The sequence below is a fragment of the Alternaria arbusti genome, assembly GCF_024043155.1.
Source record: "Alternaria arbusti strain BMP 1465 chromosome Unknown scaffold_4, whole genome shotgun sequence".
NCBI classification, from domain to species: domain Eukaryota; kingdom Fungi; phylum Ascomycota; class Dothideomycetes; order Pleosporales; family Pleosporaceae; genus Alternaria; species Alternaria arbusti.
The window spans coordinates 1,371,181-1,394,494 of NW_026249944.1; the positions used below are offsets into that span (position 1 = coordinate 1,371,181).

The following is a 23,314-nucleotide window of genomic DNA, read 5'->3' on the forward strand; positions in this document are numbered from 1 at the left end:
GACGCGCGGGGTGGTGTTGGTGGGCCGATCCTTCCTCTTCATCGAAGCGAAGTAAACAATAAGCCGAACGCGGTAAGCTTCGCCTCTCGCACACTGGGATTTCAGATCTGACACCCCGCCGCCATCAGAATTCCCCTCGCCATCACAATGGCATTCGCAGGGAAACGCAACGAGCAAGAGCGCAAGAGACTGGAAAAGACCGACGTGAAGATTTCAGAGAGGGGGCTCTTCAACGTAGACGGTAAGTTCTGGCTGCGCGAAGTGCATGAGATATGTATACTGACTTCGTCCTTCTGCAGCAACCAAGCAGGACGTACTCGACGATATTGAGACGATTCTTCCGCGCCTCTTCCCGAACAGACCAGAGATCGCCCGCTTCTCGGTTGACGCTCGTAGCCATCATGTCGCGCCATTCCGTATCCACGAGCATGACTGCGAGAACGTTCTAACTACGTGGCCGAAGACCGACCCTGCTATGGATCGCTGGTTTCCTGATGCCGTTGAGCAAGCTCCGTACATAGAAGATCCGCACTTCTGGTTAGACCAGCGCGCAGCAAACCATGTTTAGCCGTGTTAGGTCGCATGGCATGGCTGGCGAATAACGCAGACGGCGAACTATGTCGCATCGCATTTTCGCTACTACGTCAATCTTGAAAAAAACACTGAACAGCCTGGAGCCTACATCGACTTTGGGTCACACACTTTGCATATTCTCATCTTGATGTAGTCTCCAGGCCTGTTCAAATTTTTTCTTGCATGAGATGCTATGATCCCACATCCAGAGCTAATGGAGAGATGTCGCGCACATATCATCACACAGGCCCAACACGCTCATGCACTCCACGGAAGGCCGATGGATACTCGCAGACAAAAGAACTCATATCGTTGTCTACGGCGAGAGTCGTGCTCGTGTCGGGTAGCTTTCCACAGGCGTTGTATGACCAGTACCTCAAGCTAAACCACATCAACGCGACTGAGGTCAAACTTGGACACGGCATAGTACGGATCGCATGGCTAGAACACGACGTTCACGGGAAGCTAAGCCGCATCGTTCTCTACATCAACCACCCGGAGTGTTTCAAGAGGTATCGAGCGCACATTACCACGAAGGCCCAACATCGGCAAGCCCTCCGAGAGCGCCTTGTAGATCTGACGATGGTCTACTTCAGGCGGCCGGTCTCTCTGCCCGCCTTCCTGTCCACCACGCAGACCTGGCACCAACACTCGACTGGACAGCTCGTTCCGCTGCGCGTGTTTGCCGACTTCCTCGATGGCGATGGCGACGAGACAGAGCTGAGGACAGCCCTGACGTGGCCACGAACTCCATCTGGCTTCGAGTGCCTCCGCGACTGGCTCCAAGGTCGGTCATTTACCGTTGCAGAGATCTCAAAGATTGCCCTCGTATACAAGGTGCACACCGTCGCCGGTGAGGACTGTCGGAAATTCTTTCAGAGCGCCGAGATGGTTGCGCAGTATGGGCCAAGGGCAGCTACGTTTGAAAAGGCGATGGAGCGTATGTGGGACAAGACCGCGCTGATCGAAGACGACGACGAGGAAGAGGGACCTCCAAGGAAGAGGACCAAAGTGACTGGCGTCAAGGCCGGCCTGTCGAAGGAAGGCTACGATCGCCAGATCTACAAGGTGTTCCAGACGAAGCTCGCCACTGGTGACAACATGGCTAAAGAGAGGCTAGAGAAGAAACGCCAGACAAGTCGTGATTGGCACGCCGCACAGAAGGCGAAGGTCGATGCCATGGATGAGAAGACACCATCCAACGATGCGGTCGACAAGAACAAGAAGTCGACTACGAAGAAGGCACCGAGCAAGTCCCTAGAGTCAGGGCGCCGGTCGAGAGCCCTCCGCGATCTGAAGATCGCACAAGGGGATCCAAAGGCCATAGAGAGCAAGAGAAAGCAGAGGGAGAATCAGGCCAAGTGGACTCAGGCCCAGAAGGACAAGGTCAAGGCGTTTGACTTGCAGCATGCTGAGAATTAGAAGAAAGCGGAGGACGAGAAGAACCAGGAGAAGAACTGAAAGACATGTTGAGTCGCAAGATTTAGCAGATATATGTATGCGCGCCTCTGATGAGTATGACAGAAATAAAGTCACCCTGGAGGTGTTCGCAGTGCTACACATTTGTAGGCTCTCAGCATAAAAGTCAATGTATACCTCAACCTAGACTATGTAATATGATCCGTCAAGACATTCATCTTTGTAGGCATCTAATGTGACATGAAACCCTGTCTTCTTGTTGTCGTACTGCAGATAGCTCCGCTAGGATAGAGCCCACGAAGCGGTAGGCTATCGCGCGACATAGTGCAAAAAGGGGGCGGACGATCCGAGAAGACTTCCCAGATATCACAGGAGTATCTAATTGCGATTACAGAAACTACGCTCTAGATCCGACTCCACTCCAGTGCTGGAATATTGTCATCCCTGCTTGTACTGAGCCTCAGAAGCACGTACAATCTGTGTTAGGGTGGAGGCCATGCTTCGCGCTTCGCAGCAAAGAAGAGCCAAACAAGAGAGCAGGTACCACATCAACGAATGCAGAAAAACAATAACAGAGTATGCAGTAACAAGCCTAGTGTATGCACCTTTCTGTGCAGCGCGAGTAGATGCCCAAAATATTAAAGACAGGCACGAGTGAAGTTTGCCAGAAAAGATAAAATGCTAAAAAGCTTCATGCGTCCTCACGCATTCTTTTCGCAGTGCGCATAGCAGTAAAAAAAAGGACGTAGGGCTTCCGATACCGGGAATCGAACCCGGCTCTTCTCGGTGCTCTCTAGAGGCGTTGAAAGCGAGATATCCTAGCCGATGGACTATATCGGATGATGTGGTTGATGAAGAGTTGAAGTTTTTGAAGATTCAAGTTTCATGGCAAAATCCGGCAAGGGCGCGGCGTTGAGCAAAACGATGCTTTTAGGCGGGGTAACGCCGATGCGCATGTCAGGTACACTAAGCCCCAGTTGCTCGCCTACCATTAGCACACTTGTGGTAGTCTGCTAGCATTGAGAATGCTTGGTCAACTAATATCAGAAACAGGAACAAGATCGTCAGTCTTTACCAACACACTTGGAATCACAGGCACCTGGAGCATTTGTACACGAAGAGAACAGTAGTAAAGTGTGCAACACATATCATTCAGTCAAAGAAGCAATGAGCCAAAGCGACTCAAAGCAAGTAGGTACAAGAAGTGAAGAACACCAAAGTGTTACTTTCCATGATCCATCCTCCAGGATTTTTCCATCACATTTCCTCCTATCGTCATCGCACCATGAACTTAGACGCGGAAAGCGCGGGGGTGGCGGCGAACCTTCTGGCTGGAAGAGCCAGCCTTCTCCTCGAGCCAGGAGATGAAGGTGTCGAGGGTGAACTCCTTGTCGAGGCTGGCGCTGCCGGTCTGAGCAGGGGCGGAAGCAGAGGCAGCGGGAGTAGAGACAGCGGCAACAGCGGCCGAGCTGGTGGCAGCAGGGGCAGATGAGGCAGAGGCAGCAGGAGCAGACGAGGCAGGAGCAGAGGCAGAAGGCTTGGGCGCGGAAGCGTTGCCAGAGCCGGAGCTGGCACCGTCGAACAGAGCGGGACCAGGCATCTCGTAGCTGGACATGTCACCGCCGTAGACGCTGACCTTGATGCCAGGGTCGGTGGCAGTGTAGAGCTTGTTAGCCGGAGTACCCTTGGGGGTAGCGGTACCGGAACCGGTGACCTCGATGTTGATGCACTTGGGGTAGTTCTGGGCACCGTTCTCCTGGCCAGCGGAGTGGAGAGCAATGATCTCGTGACGGAGGACGTATTGACCAGGGGCAATGCTGTCGGGGACGGTCACGGTCCAGGTGTTGTTGTTGGCGATGAGCTTGTCAGAAGCCCACTTGCCGTCCTCGAAGCCAGCAGCGTCGATCTTGAAGAACTCAAGGTCGGTAGACTTGGCCTTGGTGGCATCGTCGACCTTGGCGAGGTAGTCGATGACGGGGCCGACGTGGGACTCGGGCCAGGTGGTCCACGAGATGTCGAGCTTGCCACCAGCGGCGACAGTAGCAACCTTTGCGCCAGCAGTGGCGTCCTTGTGGCAGGCAATCTTGGTGGCATCGTCGTACATGGAGGGGTCGACGAAACCGTTGTCAAGGCACTCCGGGCAGGACCACTCAATGACCTCGGGGGAGGGGGTCTGGTACTGGAAAGACGGGTCGTAGGCAGTGAAGTCCTTGCCGTCAACCTTGATGGCAGAAAGGTGACCGTGGGCGCTGACGGAGGCAGCAAAGGCGCCAAGGATGGCAGCGGCTTGAATCTTGGAAGGCATTGTAGTGTTGGGTGTTGGAAAGTCTGGTTTGGACGAAAGGGTTGGTGTTCAAAAAGTTACTTCGAGATCAACGAAGATAGTAAAGAATGTGAGGCGCTTCAAGCGTGGAAAAATGAACGAAGGTGAAGAGAGCGAATGTCGACTGACTGAATGACTGTGGTGGTGAGGAATCTCTACATGCTGGGCGAGAGGTACTCTTATACTCAGATATTGCCATGTCGGAAATGGCGCATCGCTGTGCATGTGTCAAATGAAAGGAGTGGATGACAGAAAGGGAACCGTTTCCGTTCGTACAATGCTTCAGGGCTGTGGAGCTGGGGTGCTCGATGTTCGCAAGGTGGGCTTGTCACTTGTCATGGCGGTGCTTGTTTCATGGTGTGGCTTCTGATCCTGGCGGTAAACAGAGTATGCTGAGCAGTCCTCGGCCAGGTGTTCCTGATCGACGCAAGGAACATGTCAAAGCGAAACGCAAGAGGGGTTGAACATTGAATAGACGCCAGATACAGCTAGCACGTCATTGCACCGGTGTTTGGATGCAGTGGCTGTACATCTCTGCAGCCGAATTCCCGTACGCACATTACGCTCTTACAATAACTCTTCATTCTTTACTCATGATACCATGTTGTGTACTTGGTGATGGTGCAAAGAGCTTGGGCGCCGAGAATCAACGACTCTTCCCGCCCGCTGCACACTAGAACCATCTCGACTCGCTTAGACCCAGCGCCTCAGAAACGACATCTACGCGTCACCAAATCTCCCACCATCCAGCGGCATAAACGCAACTACGGCAAACCGGCAGACCGCGCTCTACTCCTCACATTCATTAATCTGCAGCAAACCTAGGTATACAGCCGTAGGTCCGATCGTAGCCTCAGCGCCCTTATCTCCGTATGGTCGCTTCCGACTTTCATCGTTTCATGCCATGCCCCCCTGAAAGTGGGTCAACGACAGCGCGCGCCTCCACTACGCATGACAGTTCCAGGCGCTTGGTACCAACGTCTTGATCCATACGAACTACGGTGTGCACTCTGTATTTGCTCTTTCGATCGAGACCAGGTACTGAGACTGGAACACTCCACCGAACTCTCCCACACACCCTTCGCAAATTACACTACATCGTAACAAACTTCACGACATGTTCCTGCCTCCATTGGTGCCTGAACGCCAGTACCTGTTTCTGCGCCTCAATCAATGCCGCCCGGAGAAACTCCACTGGTGTTTTATGTTGTCCGGGTGGGTCTCTGCTCTCTATGCGTTTCAATGTCGCTTCCATGCCACACGGGCCTTCATTTCGGGCCAAGAAACTTTAGCAGCCGGCAACCGAAAACAAGCAACGGCTAAAGCGACGGTACAGCTGGCCAAGGCTCGCTTCCTACCGGAGACCCGGTGTTCATCTGTCAAGGTGTGAAGGGTGTAACACGCCTATGCACAGCGTTTACTAAACATCATTTTTGCACACATCGCGATCCAAGAATAATACCGCTGAACAGATAAAAGTTGTCATTGCACTCCCGCCGCACGACAATGCTGCATTGAAAAGGAAACTGGCAGCCCATGTCATGACCCTATTGGAAACGCCGAAAGTCACCCTCTAGTCATACATGTCGTTACAATACACTAGTTCCACCGAACGCCCCATAAACCGTTCACATGCCCTTAAGACGAGTAGCGCCATGTCTCAACTCCATGGACATTCGTCGTAGGCTGCAGAGGCGGCAGCACTGGCTTCTGATCCCTTGGTACAGCTACAAGACCGCCTTTGCCGTCATCACTGATGGGGCTAGGTGTTGGTCTTTGTGGCTCGCGTGGTGGTGGTCCTGGTGGGGTTTGAATTTGCGAAGCTTGCATGCTCCTAGGCAGGTCGTACGATAGACTGGAGCGGGGCCCCGAGGGAGGGTAGCGAGGCTGTGGCGCCTGTGGCGAGTGCGCAGTCATGGATGGCGTCCCTGTGGGGCCTGTCGATGTAGCGAGCTGCTTAAGCATCTGTTCCCACTTTGGCGCCTCGGGAGTCTGCGTCGTCCTTGCCATTTCTCGTTGAAAAGCATCCTGAGACTGGAATTGTGCGGATGGCCTTGGTGCAGGTAGACCTGTTGGCGGCGGTGGTCCGTAATATCCAGGAGAAGGCGCGGCTCCGTGTGACGCGATAGGCCTTGGTGCGATGGAAGTAGGTGTACCACTGGTTCTCGGCGTAGGCTGCTTTGGCATCCATTCCGGTGCAATTCCACCATCCAGACTATAGGGTGATATGTAAGTTTTTGTCCTCCGCAAATAACAGTTTCTGAGGTAGGGATAATTCATGACGTAGGATAAGTACTCAGTGGGGGATTGGGCAGCATAGATGATTTCAGAGGAGGGTGTGACGGCGTACATTGGAGGTTTAGGAGTCCCAGTAGGGTTGCTCAGCATGTTTGAGATCGACGCGCGACCGTGTGGTGATGCCTGGCTTTGATGGCTTGGTGGGCCATAAGGTGAAGCAGCAATCTGTCCCGCGCCTGGTGAGTATGGTGAGGGTGGCAACTGACGAGGACTCTGAGAGTATGGGTATGGCGGTAGAGCGTTATTCTGTGCCGGTTGCGCATACTTGTCAATTCCATTGAGCAGAGGCACAGATGTTCCTGGCTGTGTTTTCCAGGACGCATTAGAGTAGCTCTGTGGCGGCACATATGGCTGATACTGCTGTTGCTGCTGCGAAGGGTGCGGTGACCGATGCGTGTGATAGCCTTGGTATGGCTGCTGGCCTTGTTGTCCTGTGGGTAAGCGATGGTCATAGCTGACATTGGGTTGATGTGCTACGGGCGAATTGGGATTCTTGCGAGTATCAGGGTTGTAAACCGGCGACCTATAGGACGACATTGTCAACTCCTTCGGCTTGTAATTGTACGGCCGACCATCTGGTGTTTGATATTGCATCGGTGTGCGCGGAGGTACTGCGATGGGTGCCGGTTTGATTGGATAAGAGGCTGGGTACGAAGTACGATGGAAGGTTGGTACTGGCGGGGGAGGAGGCTTGACGGTTTCGAGGAAGTTGCTCTTGGGGTTGTTCCTGGGCTTTGCAGGGTCCTCAGTGTACTGTGGCCTAGCTTCGGTTGAAGGCTTTCCAAGGTAGTACCAAAGCCGGTCCTCCTTGCTGAGATCGACTCTAGCCACTCTCCGGGTAACCTCAGGAGCAGTATACCATTCAGCCCACTTGTGCTCGGAGTTGGGGTCGTGGAAAGGATCACCCATCTCAGGTACACCGTCGGTGCGGTTCGTGATGTCAAGGGATGCATCGCTCTCCTTAAGATGCTCTGGAAGTGGCTTGGCATTTGCGGACGGCTTCAGTCGCTGCGATTCGTCCGGATGAAGCTTGAGTATGTACTTCCACTCAACTTCGACTCGATCACCGTCAGGCAATACGTCTACCAGGACAGCCTGCTCGCCAGGTCTGTTCTCCACGACCTGTGCACCGTAGATCTGGTACATTTCGCCACCCACGTACTGGAACTGGATGACATCCTTGGGTTTGAGAGTCTTGCCATAGGCCAAAACAAACTTGTCCTTTTCCAATGCTTCGACATCGACAGTCTTGTTGTTGCGCTTCTTTGGCCGGTGGAAACGGCATCGGAAGTCGTAGCCATCGTAGAAGTATTCTGTGCCCTCTTCGTCGAAAGTAGGCATGGGACCAAGGTCGACCTGGACACCTGCAGCCACCGCGCAGGTAGCATGGAAGGCCCTAGTACACTTCTTTTGCGAACACTGGAAGACGGCGCCGCGCTTAGACCGACAATAGTTGCACTTGAGCTCTAAGCGGTCCTTGCCGATGTTGGCCACGTTGCACACAGTTTCGACGTCGCCCTTGTTGACGATGTAAGTTTCAGGCGTATAGTCCGCGCAGATCCGGTGAGCCTTCATGCCATTGTCGGTCGGTAGCAGATCGTCGTACTCCACATCGTTAGGGCAGAGAATGCAGGGCATACCTCGACCTGGAATCCTAATACGGATGCGAATGCGCTTGAGCTTCTTTGGTCGAGACGTCTCTTTAGGGTCCTCCTTGCCGCGCTTCCTCTTATTGCCGGCTGGCTTACGGCCTGGCTTTCCTTTGGTTTTGCCAGCGACACTGGCTGGAGGACTGGGCAGACGATCAGCGCCGTCATCGTCGTCTTCTTCGTCATCAGTCTCCTCATAGTACTCCGGTGTTGGTTCTCCTCGTAGCTTGCGCTCGATCTCGTTAACGTCAACCCAAACGCTGTCAGATTCGCAGAGACATTTCTTTGCGATCCGACCATAGCTCAACCAAGATTCGTTTGCGAAGTTGACCGATTCTGCGCAGTTGTAGCCAATGTTGTACCCGGAGTGGTAGCCATAAGGATATGTGATGACGAATTCGCCCTCGTAGTGGACCAGACGGTTGACCTTGATGTTGAAGTCCCTTTCCAGTCGCTGAGGCGAGATTAGGTAGGTCTTATGGCGAAGGAATTGCGAGCAATGCTTGGCGTCGTTTGGCCAGATGGTTTTCATGGCAGCTTCGAAGCGGCGAGCATCTTCTTGCGATATGCTGTACCACTGCTTGGGGGCACCAAAGTGAATGTAGTTGATACTGTAAAGGTCCACATCCTCCAAGTGCCAGGCAAAAGTGGCTTTCCACATACCCAGGTAGAGGTACGCCGTGTTGACACCAGGGACCTTGGTTCCAAGAACATCCAGAAGGTTGGGTAGCTTCGCGACGTTCCAGGAGGTGGTCGAGTCGTCGAACAGAGAACCTGGCATGTCGGCTCCATACATGGGCGATCCATAGTTGATCGTCTTCCAGTAGTTGTCCTCTAGCTCTTTGCATCGCTCGACAGTGTACTCATCAAGGCCATCCAGGTGGTAGTCGAAGTCCTCAAACGCAGCCTCGTCGATGTAATCGGCCACTGCGCCGCGGTTGTTCAAACGCCGAGAAGAGACGGATTTCTTTTCGTCGGCTGTCTTGGCTTGCCGACCGCGTGCCCTAGCAGGTGGTGTATCGCGCGCTTCCTTCTTGATCCTCCTTGCTGGTGTCTTCTTCTCTTCCTTTCCGGGTGATGTGGGTGTGGGAGGGACCTCGGGAGAGCTGTCTTCGTCTTCATCGTCTTCGACTGGCTCCTTCTTCACCAGGCGCCTTCGAGAAGGGCGACCAGGTCCGCGCTTAGGTGCAGGCGAGGCATCGCGATTTGCAAGGGCGGCGCGCGACGAGCGGGTACGAGAGGGGGGTTCAGCAGCAGCCTTTCGGCGCTCGCCTCGCTTGGCTGGCGGCTGATGATGTGGCTCGTCCGTCACGGCTTTCCATTCCGGCAGGTTGTATGATCGTTGCTTCTCAATGTTGGCTTGTGTGTAGATGCCGTGCTGTCCAACGAACTCTTGGGTGATGGGGTTCTTGACTTTGATGCCCTTGACGGCTTCGGTAAGATCAGGGAGCGATTGGCGCCTGGCATGAGTTAATTTGGGAGGTCATACAACAGGTGCATAATCGAGACTTACCATTCCGCTGGTGGAATAACCTTGACGATACCCGACTTCATTCCATGCTTGTCGATCTTGTCGATGAAGCGCTTGAAGTTGCGAAACTGGTCCATTGTCTGTACAGATGGTAGTCAGTATCTTGTGTAGTTTATTTCCACGCGTCACAGTCATAACATGCGCGCGCGTGCTTCTCGGCCTGGGTAGGAGGTTATCTGCATATAGGCAACCTACTGGCTTGAACACGGGTATCTTTCCTCCCTCGAAGTAATGGTCTGGTTCGATGTCTTCACCGTCGTCGCTGTCCAGCTCGGAGAGTTCGGACGACATCCTCTCGAATCGCTTGTCGTTGTCTTCGCTCGTGGGCGGCGTCAGAGCTGGCTTCGTGGTGGAGTCATCGTGCGTCGCGGGCGGTGCCTCTACGGAAGGCACGACATCTGGGGGCGCCTCCATGGTGAAGGTCGTAGTTGTCGAGTCGTGAATGTCTCAGAGGGGCTGTGGAGCTGCTGCCATGCGTCGCTTCTCCGCCGGGGCGGGCGCGCGTCGATGTATTAGTACCGCAACAATTTTGCAGCAAGCGCAGAGGGTGTGCAAAGCTTGCAGGGTCGTTGATAAGCGTTATCGCAAGTGCTGGGGGGCGTAGTCGCTGGATGATGCTGAGGGAGGTGCGAAGGCGAGAATGAGGAGGTTGCAGGTCGTGGGTCTGCGCTAGGTGTTAAGCGCAACAACCCCTGCCACTTATCGCCTGACGATGGGCAGTTTGCGACAACAGCACCCCCGGTAAAGCGTCAGAAGGGCTGCATGTATTCTGACCTCGCAAGCGGTATACAAAGTCTAATCTACATAAAGGGATCGCATCGGCTGTAAGTTGTTGTCATTCTACTGCTCTGCGCAAAGCGCGCCAAGTGTTGTGCGCGGTGACTGGCATGCACGTCATCCAAGGCCATATCTACAGATCTCATCTTATCAGATCCCCATATTTTCCATCTGTTCACCATAGGATAGTCAACACACCACCGCAGTGCCAGATACACTCACTGAAGTCACTTGGGCATGCTGATGGCTAATTTCGACTTCCAATTCTTCCGAAAGGCTGACTGTGCTCCTCTTCGACCTCCAGTCTACAACAGAAAAGACACGATACATTTACAACTAGATCGGACGTGAAACGTGGTTCCTGGATCTGTGGGGTTAAGCTTTTCTGACTGGCGCCTGTCTCAACGGCTGCAGTGACCCGCTAGTTCGTGCATCACGCCGCCATGTGCAAGAATAGAGCCGCGCCTCATCAACAACACGATAAGCTAATGCGGCTGCCGAAGTTCGAGAAGAGATTTCTTGTGTACTCATCCTGTTGCTGGGCCTATATACTGCACAGTTGCCGTGCAGTTTGTCACTGTTGTTTGACTTTACCATGCCGTGCAGGTTGCTGGCAGCTCACTGCGATAGTAAAGTCCGGATGCCTTCACAACGTTTTTGGAATTCAATTCACTCGAAACTATGCTGAGTTTACTATGCGATCGGCTCTTGTCTGCACGGAGGAGCTGATTGGCGCTGCCATCAGGTCCCGAAGACTTCTGTGTATGTGCTCCGAAGGGAAAGCAACAAGCTAGATACTATGAGGAAAATCATCCCCAAATGCATGAATCTGACGGTGAGAGCTATGAGATGATGTTTGATCTTTTGTACGGGATGTGCATCACATCGTGCGAGCGCTGCAACTCCACACCGGCACTTCGTACTACCCAACACTCGCCAATCGGAGAACATGACGAGCCAGTGCGCCCCCATGGAAAATCTCCGGATCGACAGCCGCTACTATCAGGGGTGCACGCTCACTCATCGTCATCAAGTACCCTATCCTAGTTCGGATCCAACAAACAACCTTCAGCTACATGACCACAAACATGAATCACTGAACTGACAAAGAACAATGGCAATCACTTGAAGCAAGAAATCATATTGTACAGGCCATTCGTTAAGCGCCAGATCATAACCCAGAATATAGTACAGCCGTCCCATACCCGAGAAAATGTTGATCCTATGCACCGATGCTATGCTACTAAACACAATGGGCTGTACGTTTGTCTTCCCAGCTCTTTCGTTATCTCATCTGCTCAGATGCTCCAAACAAGGTATCAAAGCTGCTCACGCAACTAATCTTCCCCAAATGTGCGAGTCGTTTTGCAGGAATGGTTCAAGGACTTTACGAGGATTCTCCACGAGGAGCGCCGCGGAAACCGCCACGCCCACCCCTGAACTCTCCACGGCCGCCACGTCCACGACCGCGGAACTCTCCCCTAGGTCCGCCTCGGCCCCTGCCACGGTATCCGCCTCGCTCACCACCTGGGTGACCACCACGTCCCCGACCGCCACGGTTGTGGTGAACCTCGGAGAATCCATCGTTACCGGACGCAGGAGCGGCAGGTGCCGCGCTCGGCTCGGGGGTATCGTCGGCCCAGCTCTGGGTGCTGGTTACGGCGGCAGCGACGTGTGGTGTTTCGGTCTCGGCAGGGTCTCGCGGTACCATCTCGAAGGACTCAGTCAATGGGTCATCGGCGCCGGTAGGTTGCTTGTCCCATTGCGCCTCTGCAGCAGCATTTGCTGACTCCATTCCAATGCCAGAAGCCGCCGGTGCAGCTGATGCGGTCTCGGTGGTTTCAGTAACAGGCTTCGCGCCGGCGTCAAGCTCAGTAAGACCAGCGTTGGTGATAGTGGGATCGGAGCCAGCCTGTGCCTCGGGCGCAGCTGCTTGAGACTGCGCGACGTCGTCAACCCAAGCTTCTTCGGCGGCGAATGGGGCTTCGTCGAGTGCTGCCTGCTTGACCTGGGAATCTACACAAAGTCAGTCTGAGACGGCGCACTTGATATACTTTTGAGCTTACAGGTGACGCTGAGTACTACACCCTCGGTGGATGGTACTCCCTCTTCTGCACCCTCGATCAGCTTCTCTGCAGCCATGACAGCGCCGGCGTCTCCTCCATAGACCTGAAGCAGAGCGCCCTCGAAAGCCTTGGTCAGGTCAGAGTCGTCATCCTCAAGTTGACGACGAGCAGCCGCGGCCCTCAAGAAACGAGACAGTGTCAGCAACTTCTCCTTGACGATCTTCTGCTGCTCCAGCGCTGCCTCGGCCTTGATCGTTCCCCTCAATGTCTCCAGCTCCGACGAGTGTGACTTGGACAGAACCTCCTTCTCCTTTGCGAACTTAGCCTCGAGCTCATCGCCATACTTCTTGTAGTTGGTGTATTGTTCCTCGTACTGCGCAAGCTGAGTCTGAAGACCGGGTTTCCTCTCGGCTTGAGCTTTCTGGTCGGCATTGATCTTCTTGGAAGCGAGGAGGTCGTCGAGAGAAACGCCGGGATTCGCTGCGATTATGGAGTCGACCTTTTGGGTTGCGCTCTGGAAATGCCATGTAAGCAAGGGCTCGAGGGGTGAGGGACACTGTTAGCTTACCAGTTTCTTGTTGATGTTGCGGATGTTCCTGCACAGACGCGTCTTAGTAAGTGAGTCCTGTTAATTGTGCATGCGGTCCCTGATCCACAATGCGGTTGCGACTTACTTCTGAACCTCGCGGAGGTACGAGTTGTCGCTGTCGGTTCCATTGGCCTTTCCGGCGGGGTTGGAGCCACCTGCGCCAGCCTCGGACGACGTCTTCTCAGGCGCAGCGGGTACTGCGGTAGCTCCCTCTTGCTTGCCCTTCTTCTTGCGGGCGCTCTTCGACTCTCCCGTAACCAGGTTCTGCAGCTTGTTGACTACTTCCGAGGCCATTGTTGTGATTTGTTTTGGTTGCGTTGATGATTCAGATGAATTCTACACGTAAGTCGCGTCTCTGAAATGGGAGATGAATCTGCGTTCTTTTGTTGTGCTGTTTCAAAGTTGATGGTTCGGGTACATGGTCGCCTGCCCTCAACGTAACTTCGAAATTAGCGTGGGCACTAGCGTCTCGTGGCCATGACGCACCCCTCACCTGTCAGTACCACGCAACTATCATCTAGGTGAAGTTGACAGCGCCGAGCTTGGGTGCCGCTACTTGCAGTCTGCAAGCTACATCATTGTCATCTCTCTTCGTCTTAACTTCCATGGACACATTATGGATGCTACTGCTATAGCCAAGCCGACATCGCAACTTCGTACGAACAGAGTTTAGGTGGCTGATATCATCCACGGGTCCTTAAATCCTGGAATCTTACCATCAAACAATTCACTCGCTTTTAACATCTCTAGGCAATATGGAGCTTTTTCTGTACACTATAGTAAAGAATCTTCCGTAAAATCGCAGACCTTAGCTCAGTATATCTAAAATACATGTTGGAGTGGGCAATACCTTACTCGTTTAAAGCTCTCCTTTGACCTCAAAGATCAGTCCAACATCATCCTGAACCATGAATAGACAATCAACACTTTTCTAATTCTTACCCAACATGTCTGGCCTATAGAAGAAGATGTCTACAGGGACTGACACTGTATTGAGAGTATTTTCCTGTTTGAATGGCTCTTTACTTCCACAAATTCATGCTTTGCAATCTTGGCAACTTGGACAACCCAATACTGACCCATGAATACACACTCCCTCACTGGAATAAGGCCGTGGTATTTCTTTAGATTCATGGCTATGTTCCTCCAAAAGAGAACAGTTCACTCCATTCTCTCTACTTACTCAAACTTCATCTTATTGACGATACTTCCAATTCCCTCCACATACACCTCAACCTCATCACCGTCTTTCAAGAAACCCTTCGGGTCCATGAACAGACCAACACCACTCGGTGTACCTGTTAGAATAACCGTACCAGCTCTTAGCGTAGTCCCGCGACTCAGATGCTCCAGAATCTGGCCTACACTGAAAATCATATCATCCGTCCCGGTTTCCTGCCTCTTCTCGCCATTGACTTTTGTCCAGTACCTTAGCTTGTGAGGATCAGGGATCAAGCTAGGTGACACGATACACGGGCCCACGGGAGCGAACTTGTCAAACGACTTTGCGTAGCCGAATTGGCCGCCCGATACAGACGCAGGGAGTTGGTAGTTTCGGGCGGAGACGTCGTTGGAGATTGTGTAGCCGAGGAGGTAGTCAGCATAGTCTTTTGCGGCGATGTTCTTGCAATCTTTCGAGATGACTAGGGTGAGTTCGCCTTCATAGTCGAGTTGCGATTGACAGTCCGGATGAATGGGAATGGTTTCTAAGGGCCCCGCGAGGGCATCGCTGGGCTTGGTGAAGATGGCTGGGTTGGAGGGGATAGCGAGGTTGCACTCTTCGGCATGGCGCCGGTAGTTGAGGCCCACGCAGAGGATTATGTTTGTTGTCGGGACGGGGCTGAGGAGCTATTGGATGTTAGTTCCCCCCCCCTAGTGCTTCAATATCTTCTGTATATTGATTGCATACCTTTCCCACAGTAGCTTTCTCCCCCGTCTTCTTGAACCCATTCTCGATGTCCCCAGACAACACTTCTACGCTGCTTCCTTCAATCTCTCTGGTGGGCACCTCCTTCTCTAAATTCCCATACACCGTCTTTCCCTCCTTGTCCTCAAACCGAATCAGTCGCTCAAATGCCGACATCGCTCTTACTGTTGTGCTGAAGCAGTTTACTCGCAGAAGTAGAGGTAATAATGACTGGGATCTGGGAGCAAGAATTGTTCTGGAGGTAGTAGTAAGGGTGCGTGTGCAGCGTATGAAGGAACGTGCCAACATGGAGTCAGGGATCTGGGAAAGCTTATAAAGCCGTCAGCGAGTGTTGATGCAAGATGCATTGTGGAGTTCGGGACTTTGCCCCACGTTCGCGTCGGTCGCGGGGTCGTCTTCGGCATTTCCATGTGGAGATATCCGTCGCCTGGAGCATGATCTATGAATCTTCTGTAAAGACTGTGATAACACACTTTAAACAGCTCTACTTGGGAATGATGTCTCATGGGACCGAACGCTTGTTTCAAATGTCAGGATTGCAACACAGAAGGCAAGATGATACGGGTAAATCATACGCGGCTTCCTTCCGAAGAAAACGTGAGAGCGCGTTTAGCCTATCACGGGTGAGACACGCTTCCGCCTATGCACGCGCATCATCCACCTGAACTCCACACATCCATACAGCCACACACACATATCGCCTACCACAGCTCTTCGACACATCCCAAGCTGTCGCGCATACGATGGCTGATTCGGATTACGATTTCGAGGGGGAGGGATCTGATGACGAGTACATTGGCACAAGGAGCGGTCCCTCCACCACACGCGCGCAATCCACAGCACCTGGCAAGAGGCGGAAAGCGGAGGTACCTGTAAAGGAACCACCGAAGCGGCAAGCATGGGAGACAGAGGACTCGCGGACGGTCGCAAAAACGACACAACTGGCAGAGGACGATACAATGGGGCTAAGCGTGCAAGAACGAGAAGAAGAGAGGAAACGAAAGCGACTGCGGAAAGACACAAAGCCCTTCCAGCGAGGCATCATCCGCCATGTCGTCTTGGTGCTTGACCTCTCGGAGGCAATGATGGAGAAGGACATGCGACCGAACCGCTTCATCACGATGATCAACTACACGCAAGACTATATCCGCGAATTCTTCGAGCAAAACCCCATATCGCAGATGAGCGTCCTCGGCATGCACGACGGCGTCTGCATACGAGTCTCGGAGCTCTCAGGGAACCCGGCAGAACACGTCGCAGCGATACAAGGCTTGAGGAGTAAAGACGATGGCAAAGAGCCCAAGGGCGCACCCAGTTTGCAGAACGCGCTGGAGCTGGCAAGAGCGACGCTATACCACACACCGAGTCATGGTACACGAGAGGTCATCGTCGTCTTTGGCAGCTTGTTGAGTTTAGACCCTGGGGACATACACCAGACGGTCAAGGCCTGCGTACGAGACAAAATTCGCGTCAGCGTCATCGGCATGGGCGCACGCCTCAAAATCTGCACAGAAATCGTAACGCGGACAAACGCCGGCGACGACTCAGAATACACCATCGCAACCGACCAGGAAATGCTCAAGGAGCTCCTCCTTGCCACCACAACACCACCCGTAATCCGTACGTCGGCACCCGCCGTCGAAGCAGCAGCACCACAAGCCCCAGAGTCCGCAGCAGCGCTGATGATGATGGGCTTCCCTTCGCGAGTCATAGAAGACGAGCTAACAATGTGCGCATGTCACGGCAATCTCACCATGGGCGGTTACACATGTTCTCGCTGTAGCGCAAAAGTTTGCTCCTTACCTATCACATGTCCGTCATGCCAGCTCACTCTCCTCCTCTCCACCCATCTCGCACGATCTTACCACCACCTCTTTCCTCTCCGCAACTGGTCCACAGTGTCTTGGTCGCGCGCCCGTGAGAAGGGTAGCACGCAATGTGTGGGCTGTCTGGTTTCTTTCAGCAATCCACCGAGTAGCAATAGACAGAGGACTGAGGCCGAACAAAACGGTGAGGTCAATGGCACGAAGAGAGATGAGGAAGATAGTGAGGCGCAAAAGGCTAGTGAGAGTGGGAGGTATGAATGTCGGACTTGTGAAAGTCACTTTTGCATCGATTGCGATGTTTTTGCGCACATGGTGCTGCACAATTGTCCGGGGTGCTTGGGACGACTGGATCCTGGGGCTGTGGCGGCCGAAGCGAGCAATGGGGATACTGAGATGACTGGATGAAGTAGTCTTGGTAGAGGCTTAGACTTGTATATATCTTGCGACGAGCGATAGATTATCAATATACCCAGTCAGTCGTGCCTCAGCCCTCACGTTTTCGCATTTGCAGACAATTTCTGAACATCAAGTAATTCCATTCAGCAAACATTATGTATATCGTAGCACAAGTTCAGCATGACGCATCAAATGCGTCCAAAGAGCCCCAAAATGGTATACGCTATGCCGGGCAAAAGCCATCATAAGAACATTACGCCGTTGCCTGTACACCCCCGAGATTACCACTTCGTTCCTAATTATATGCGCCTGAGCCAGCGACAGTTGGCATGGGCCAGTCGTCTTCGGTGATGCTCGACCAGAACACCCAAATCATTACTACCGATAGGAGGGTGAAGAGGGTCGAGAATAGACCTCCGTTGATCTTTCCGTCGGTGCCGTTGCAGATGTGAACGCTGATGACATATTGGAAGATTTGACCGATGGCAAATAGAAGGCCTGCTGCGAGGAGATAGACTGGGAGGGAGTTAGTGATGTTTTGGATAGAATATTGACGATTCCTTACGCATTGGCTTGCGCTCGCCGAGAACACGCAGCACCAGGAAAGCTTCCAGGAGGAAGAAGATAACGATGAAGACCAACGGAACGAGCTGGTAGAGGGTGTATAGCGCGTAGGCCTGGTTGGGCACGAAGCGCGTCTGTTCCCAGTAACCCGTCCAGTTGAGTCCAGTGTCGAGGGCGATGTAGCCGGTACCGATAAAGATTACGATCGACGAGATCAAGAGTAGACCGATAGAGACTGCCGTGCCGTCGTCAATTAGTTGGTAGCCCACAGCGCCGTTGAGCATGAGGATCCAGGATGTAGCGGTGATTGCGGCAATGTGGATAGCTACAAAGACCTGTATAAAGATTAGATACTGCAGGTGGATACGTAGAAGCGCGTACGTACAATGCGCACAGTGGGATTGAGGGGGAATCCGCCAATAGTGAAGATCTCGCAGATGGAGATGACGATGTATCCGAGGAGGAAGAGCTGCATTTCTCTGCGCCCAACAGCGGCCTTCTTTCTTTGCGATCTCCATAGCAGGAACAGCGAGGCGAGGATTGCGATGCCGCAGATTAATATCGAGCCTAGTTGTGTAAGCGGAATGTCGTTGAAGCGCGCATGTGCCTCGTACCCAGATTGTGCAGTCTTTCACCTCCACCAACGGGGAAGCCCTGTAGGATGCAGCCATCTTGCCATCCGTTATCGTCTTTTGTCGAAGCTGGGTTGAAGAGCTGCGAAACATAGGGTTAGCGGCGCGTTCGCGGGCGGTGGACGGGCAAAGGGGTGGTAGGACGCAACGTACATAGCAGACAGGTAATGTGCTCCAGTTCGAGCCTGTGTCGCGGCAGAAATCGTCAAACTAGATGGTCAGTTTTCTTCTCGCAGCATGCAGTCGTCGTCGACATACCTTTCCGTATCTAGACATGCTTTTCGTTTCGGCAGCAACAGCTGCAGGTGAGCCTCAGCCTTGCGGTTTTATGTGGAGCGCTCGTTATCGGGGTGTGCGCACTGCGACAGATAAGAGAGGGCGGGCGGCGCGGATGGGCAAGCGACGTGAAAGCGAATCGTGGAGCGGTTGTAGTGGTGGTGGTGGTGAGAGGTGTAATGATGCGCTGTGGCTGGGGCCGCTGGGAAGCTTCCTCGAAACAATGCACGAAGCCAAGCAGGTCTTCAGCCAAATCCAATCAGGCGTGCCGAGCGAGTGCCAGGTCCGACCGCGAGCTTTCAATGTTTGGTTACCAGGGCGGGCGTGCTGCGCTAAACCAACCCCCTGCAGGCTGAATTTCAATTGAGTTGTCCGACGTCGATTACAGTGAAGGGATGCCTGGCAATTGCGTTAAACACCTTCTTAGGCCTCTGCCAGAAGCAAGAAACAGGAACGCTGCCACACAAACATCTGGGCAGGTAATCAAAACTGGGGTCTGCTGGGCCAATCAGTCCCACGGCGCCTTTCCCCTTGCAGCGAGGGGCCGCAGATCACGGAGCATCTGGCGGCAGAGCAAGCCATGGGCCTTGGGCGTGTCATAACCAGCATGACGCAGAACTCCCAACTCTACCGGTGGTACAAGGGCGCTCATTTATTGAGTTGATGGCTTGACGTTGGCGACGAGGCCCTTCCTGCAGCTGTTCAACTCTACAGCAGCACGATCGACCTGCAGACCTCCTCTGCCCACCAGCGGTGTGTGCCTGGGGCCGTAAAAGTTAGGTGTTTCGCACTGGAAGCGAGGCCCCAGCTTGCAAACGTCAGGAGGGTCTCCGGCGTCTACTGTATCGACGAGGATGGATTTGACTGATGTTTGTTTAACGCTAGCATTATAGTCGCTTCACCACAGCGTTTTGGGGAGATTGCAAACACTCGAACGCGTTGGGTATATAAAGCGTGTCGAGATCTGTCATATGTATAGCTAAGTCGCGTCTCCAGCAAAGCAATGACGGTTTCTTTGCTTAGTATTCACCTCGTCCAGTGACGGCAGACTTCAGGGCTGTCACGATCACGTGCGAAGCGAAAGATGCAAGAACAGAACGCGTCTGAGCCCGCCCATGTTGCTTCTCCGCACGAAAACCGCCATGTGGCCCTGCGTCTCTTCCCTTACATAGCATCGAGTCTCGTGATCTGTATGGAGTTTTCACCACTAGTCGGTGTTCTTTTCTACACCGCATGAGTTGTGCAACATTGAAGTTGATCGCGGCTATCTTTCCGCTTTGCAGTCAGTCTCCACGCGGGGCTCCAATCGTCGACACTACAACCCCAACGTGACCTCGGGACCCGCCTCCACCGCCCCGTACATGGCGCAGAGTTGGTGGTGCACCTTTAGTGTAGGCGTAGTATAGAGCTCGTGGCTACGTCGTGTGCTGCATCGCGGGATCTAATGTCCGCTATCAAGCCTCCGCCTCAAGCCTCCGGTCAACGGCATCGGATTGTGGTAGCGAGAACATGGCGATCCGTACATCTGGCTGTCACTCGATGCGATACAGCCGCGATAAAAACAAAGCCTCTGCTGCGCGCGTACATCATCGTGCAGACGATGCCGCGCTCGCCAGCAGGCTCCATGCGCAACATGGTCGGACCGAGCAGCGAAGGAGTCTACATGGGTGCCAAGAAATGACGGCAAGGCAGCCCGAACAGGGAGCTCACACGTTCGCATGCACCTGTGGACGTCTGATCTCAACCAGGCGCTATCGTCGTGACTGTCTTTTTCCCCATTGTAGCCCAATGCGACCGAGTTCTCACCGCCTTTGCGCTAGCCTTACCAGATCCCTCGTCTCGGCTGCTTGACCCTGTGACGTGCCCCAGCAGCCGCCTTTGGCCTCGTTCGTTCTTCCTACCACCATCTCTCGGAGAAGAGGGCTGTCTCACAACAGCCTGTGACCTTCACCATTCCGTCCCACTCCAACAGCACCAGGAGGCCTGCCAACATCCCCCTCCACAACCTCTCGAGCTCGGCCCGTCCCCGAGACCACGACTCTGCTTATCTGCTCGACGACCACGATAAGGACAGCGCGCGCTCCTCCTTCGACACCCCATCGTCCGACTCGGACCTCTCTGTCTGGAGCGATACTGGTGACCTCGTCGACCAGCTAGCTGACCGAGAAGACCCCCTCCGCATCAACCTTGAAGCCGGCAACCCGTCGCGGCCACGCCAAAAGCAAAAGCGAGCGCGCTTTGCATCTCAGGACCTCCACGAAAAGGGCGCCCACCAACTCCGGCTCGAAGACATCGAGATCCCCGACCCTGGGCCACGCACTATCTCAAAGGCAGAGCAGATACTCGCTCGCATCATGGCACCCAACGATGGGCCCTCCCGTATTCACGGGTTACACGGAAAGAAGCTGATGTGGGTAGAGCGGATACCACGACAGGAAGCTTAGAGCTAACAGCAGCAGCTACTTCACCAGTGTCTTCGTCTCGTTAGGCGTGTTCCTGTTCGGTTATGATCAGGGAGTCATGTCCGGTATCATTACGTACGCCCTTACGCACCCTCTGTACTTGGCCATGTCTAATAGTATCACAGCGGCATCTACTTCAAAGACTACTTCAACCAGCCTTCCGCCGCCGAGCTCGGTACGATGGTGGCTATCCTGGAAGTTGGTGCCTTTATCTCCTCGCTGGTCGTTGGCCGTATCGGTGATGTGATCGGAAGACGCAAGACCATCTTGTACGGCTCCCTTATCTTCGTCGTCGGCGGCGCTCTCCAGACCTTCGCTACCGGTATCCCCATGATGCTTCTCGGCAGAGTCATCGCCGGTCTGGGAGTCGGATCGCTATCTACCATCGTACCCGTATACCAGTCCGAAATCTCGCCGCCCCACAACCGAGGAAAGATGGGCTGCATTGAATTCACTGGCAACATCACAGGTTACGCAGTCAGTGTGTGGGTTGACTACTTCTGCACATACATCAAGAACGACTGGTCGTGGAGAGTTCCGCTCTTCATGCAGTGCATCATGGGTCTTCTTCTGGCCGCAGGAAGCTTGCTTATCTGCGAATCGCCAAGGTTTGCTATACGCTCCTAATCCAAGAATTCCACTAACACGTACAGATGGCTCTTGGACAACGATCACGACGAAGAGGGTATTGTAGTTATTGCCAATTTGTACGGAAAGGGCGATATTCACAACCCCAAAGCACGAGATGAATACCGAGAGATCAAGATGAACGTCCTGCTCCAGCGTCAAGAAGGTGAACGATCATACAAAGACATGTTTACGCGATACTCCAAACGCGTCTTCATTGCCATGTCCGCCCAAGCCCTCGCGCAACTCAACGGCATCAACGTCATCTCGTACTATGCACCGCTCGTCTTCGAAGAGGCTGGTTGGTACGGACGCCAAGCTATTCTCATGACTGGTATCAACGCCATCACATACCTGCTTTCCACCATTCCACCATGGTACATTGTGGACTCGCTGGGTCGCCGGAAGATTCTGCTCTCTGGAGCCCTCATGATGCTGATCTCCCTCTCCGCGATTTCCTACTTCCAGTTCCTGCAAGCGTCTTGGACACCCAACATGGTCGTCATATTCGTCATGATTTACAACGCCGCATTTGGATACTCATGGGGTCCTATTCCGTGGTTGTACCCACCAGAGATCCTGCCCCTCAGCATTCGTGCAAAGGGTGCCAGTCTGAGTACTGCGACCAACTGGGCTTTCAATTGGCTGGTTGGTGAGATGACTCCGATCCTGCAGGAGCACATCCAGTGGCGATTGTACCTCATCCACGCATTCTTCTGCGCTGCCAGTTTCGTCATCGGTAGGTCTTGGCTGACATTTGGACCGAGCAGTTTACTAACAAGACTCAGTGTATTTCATCTACCCCGAAACTGCCAACGTTCGCCTGGAAGACATGAACTCCCTGTTCGGAGACGCTACCTCGGTCATGCCCACTCCGGAGACCCTGGCGCAAGCCGAATCACTTTTCAGCGGAGAAGGCCGCGGCTCTCCTGTTCCATCGCTCGATATCCGCGGACGCCGAGCGCAAGACGAGGCCATTCCTGGACTCAACATCGACCCTCCTGACATCGAGAGCGGCAACAAGGACATGGCCAAGGCGGACACCGAGAACGGTGAAGGTATCGGTGGCTGGATCAGCAACATGGTTAAGAGGACAAAGGGTAACGGCGAGGGTGACAGTACGAGCGGAAAGTACAAGCAAGTTGGACAGGACGAGGACTAGAGTACACGCGGTGTACACATCGACAATTCCGCATTTCCTACATATATCTGCGCCATCTCGACAAGCGATGCGCATGTTCCAATATTCACGAGCCAATGGCTTATCGAGCGTTGTTCTTGGGTTGATAGAGTGCGCGTAGCATTTTTTGAGGCGTTTGTTACATGTGTTGAGTAGGCTAGAGAAATACGTCTTCCAAGGGAGACGGAACCACTATCTT

General features: G+C 53.6%; 9 protein-coding genes and 1 non-coding gene across 10 annotated transcripts; 4 read left to right on the forward strand and 6 right to left on the reverse strand.

The window, feature by feature from the left end:
• Positions 1-147: 147 nt before the first annotated feature.
• Positions 148-568, forward strand: J4E86_004107 (uncharacterized protein; the record flags this gene model as incomplete). The annotated part of the gene is made up of 2 exons (XM_051444654.1): positions 148-241; positions 300-568. 2 exons carry the CDS (start codon positions 148-150, stop codon positions 566-568), a joined length of 363 nt encoding a protein of 120 aa, XP_051304279.1.
• Positions 569-795: 227 nt separating this feature from the next.
• Positions 796-1,995, forward strand: J4E86_004108 (uncharacterized protein; the record flags this gene model as incomplete). The annotated part of the gene is made up of 1 exon (XM_051444655.1): positions 796-1,995. The coding sequence occupies one exon, from the start codon at positions 796-798 to the stop codon at positions 1,993-1,995; it is 1,200 nt and encodes a 399-aa protein (XP_051304280.1).
• Positions 1,996-2,744: 749 nt separating this feature from the next.
• Positions 2,745-2,832, reverse strand: J4E86_004109. Its single transcript has one exon. It is a non-coding gene; the product is annotated as a tRNA-Glu (tRNA).
• Positions 2,833-3,283: 451 nt separating this feature from the next.
• J4E86_004110 (uncharacterized protein) lies at positions 3,284-4,297 on the reverse strand (the record flags this gene model as incomplete). Its single annotated transcript, XM_051444656.1, has 1 exon — positions 3,284-4,297. One exon carries the CDS (start codon positions 4,295-4,297, stop codon positions 3,284-3,286), a length of 1,014 nt encoding a protein of 337 aa, XP_051304281.1.
• A 1,656-nt stretch (positions 4,298-5,953) lies between these two features.
• Positions 5,954-10,207, reverse strand: J4E86_004111 (uncharacterized protein; the record flags this gene model as incomplete). The annotated part of the gene is made up of 3 exons (XM_051444657.1): positions 5,954-9,722; positions 9,776-9,873; positions 9,989-10,207. The coding sequence occupies 3 exons, from the start codon at positions 10,205-10,207 to the stop codon at positions 5,954-5,956; spliced, it is 4,086 nt and encodes a 1,361-aa protein (XP_051304282.1).
• A 1,750-nt stretch (positions 10,208-11,957) lies between these two features.
• J4E86_004112 (uncharacterized protein) lies at positions 11,958-13,519 on the reverse strand (the record flags this gene model as incomplete). Its single annotated transcript, XM_051444658.1, has 4 exons — positions 11,958-12,586; positions 12,637-13,150; positions 13,205-13,232; positions 13,311-13,519. 4 exons carry the CDS (start codon positions 13,517-13,519, stop codon positions 11,958-11,960), a joined length of 1,380 nt encoding a protein of 459 aa, XP_051304283.1.
• An 885-nt stretch (positions 13,520-14,404) lies between these two features.
• On the reverse strand, positions 14,405-15,308 carry J4E86_004113 (uncharacterized protein; the record flags this gene model as incomplete). The annotated part of the gene is made up of 2 exons (XM_051444659.1): positions 14,405-15,073; positions 15,135-15,308. The coding sequence occupies 2 exons, from the start codon at positions 15,306-15,308 to the stop codon at positions 14,405-14,407; spliced, it is 843 nt and encodes a 280-aa protein (XP_051304284.1).
• Positions 15,309-15,895: 587 nt separating this feature from the next.
• On the forward strand, positions 15,896-17,383 carry J4E86_004114 (uncharacterized protein; the record flags this gene model as incomplete). The annotated part of the gene is made up of 1 exon (XM_051444660.1): positions 15,896-17,383. One exon carries the CDS (start codon positions 15,896-15,898, stop codon positions 17,381-17,383), a length of 1,488 nt encoding a protein of 495 aa, XP_051304285.1.
• Positions 17,384-17,669: 286 nt separating this feature from the next.
• Positions 17,670-18,846, reverse strand: J4E86_004115 (uncharacterized protein; the record flags this gene model as incomplete). The annotated part of the gene is made up of 6 exons (XM_051444661.1): positions 17,670-17,890; positions 17,940-18,273; positions 18,324-18,505; positions 18,553-18,652; positions 18,724-18,780; positions 18,829-18,846. The coding sequence occupies 6 exons, from the start codon at positions 18,844-18,846 to the stop codon at positions 17,670-17,672; spliced, it is 912 nt and encodes a 303-aa protein (XP_051304286.1).
• Positions 18,847-20,479: 1,633 nt separating this feature from the next.
• On the forward strand, positions 20,480-23,097 carry J4E86_004116 (uncharacterized protein; the record flags this gene model as incomplete). The annotated part of the gene is made up of 6 exons (XM_051444662.1): positions 20,480-20,513; positions 20,719-21,256; positions 21,306-21,383; positions 21,434-21,916; positions 21,962-22,674; positions 22,724-23,097. 6 exons carry the CDS (start codon positions 20,480-20,482, stop codon positions 23,095-23,097), a joined length of 2,220 nt encoding a protein of 739 aa, XP_051304287.1.
• Between the last annotated feature and the right edge of the window lie 217 nt (positions 23,098-23,314).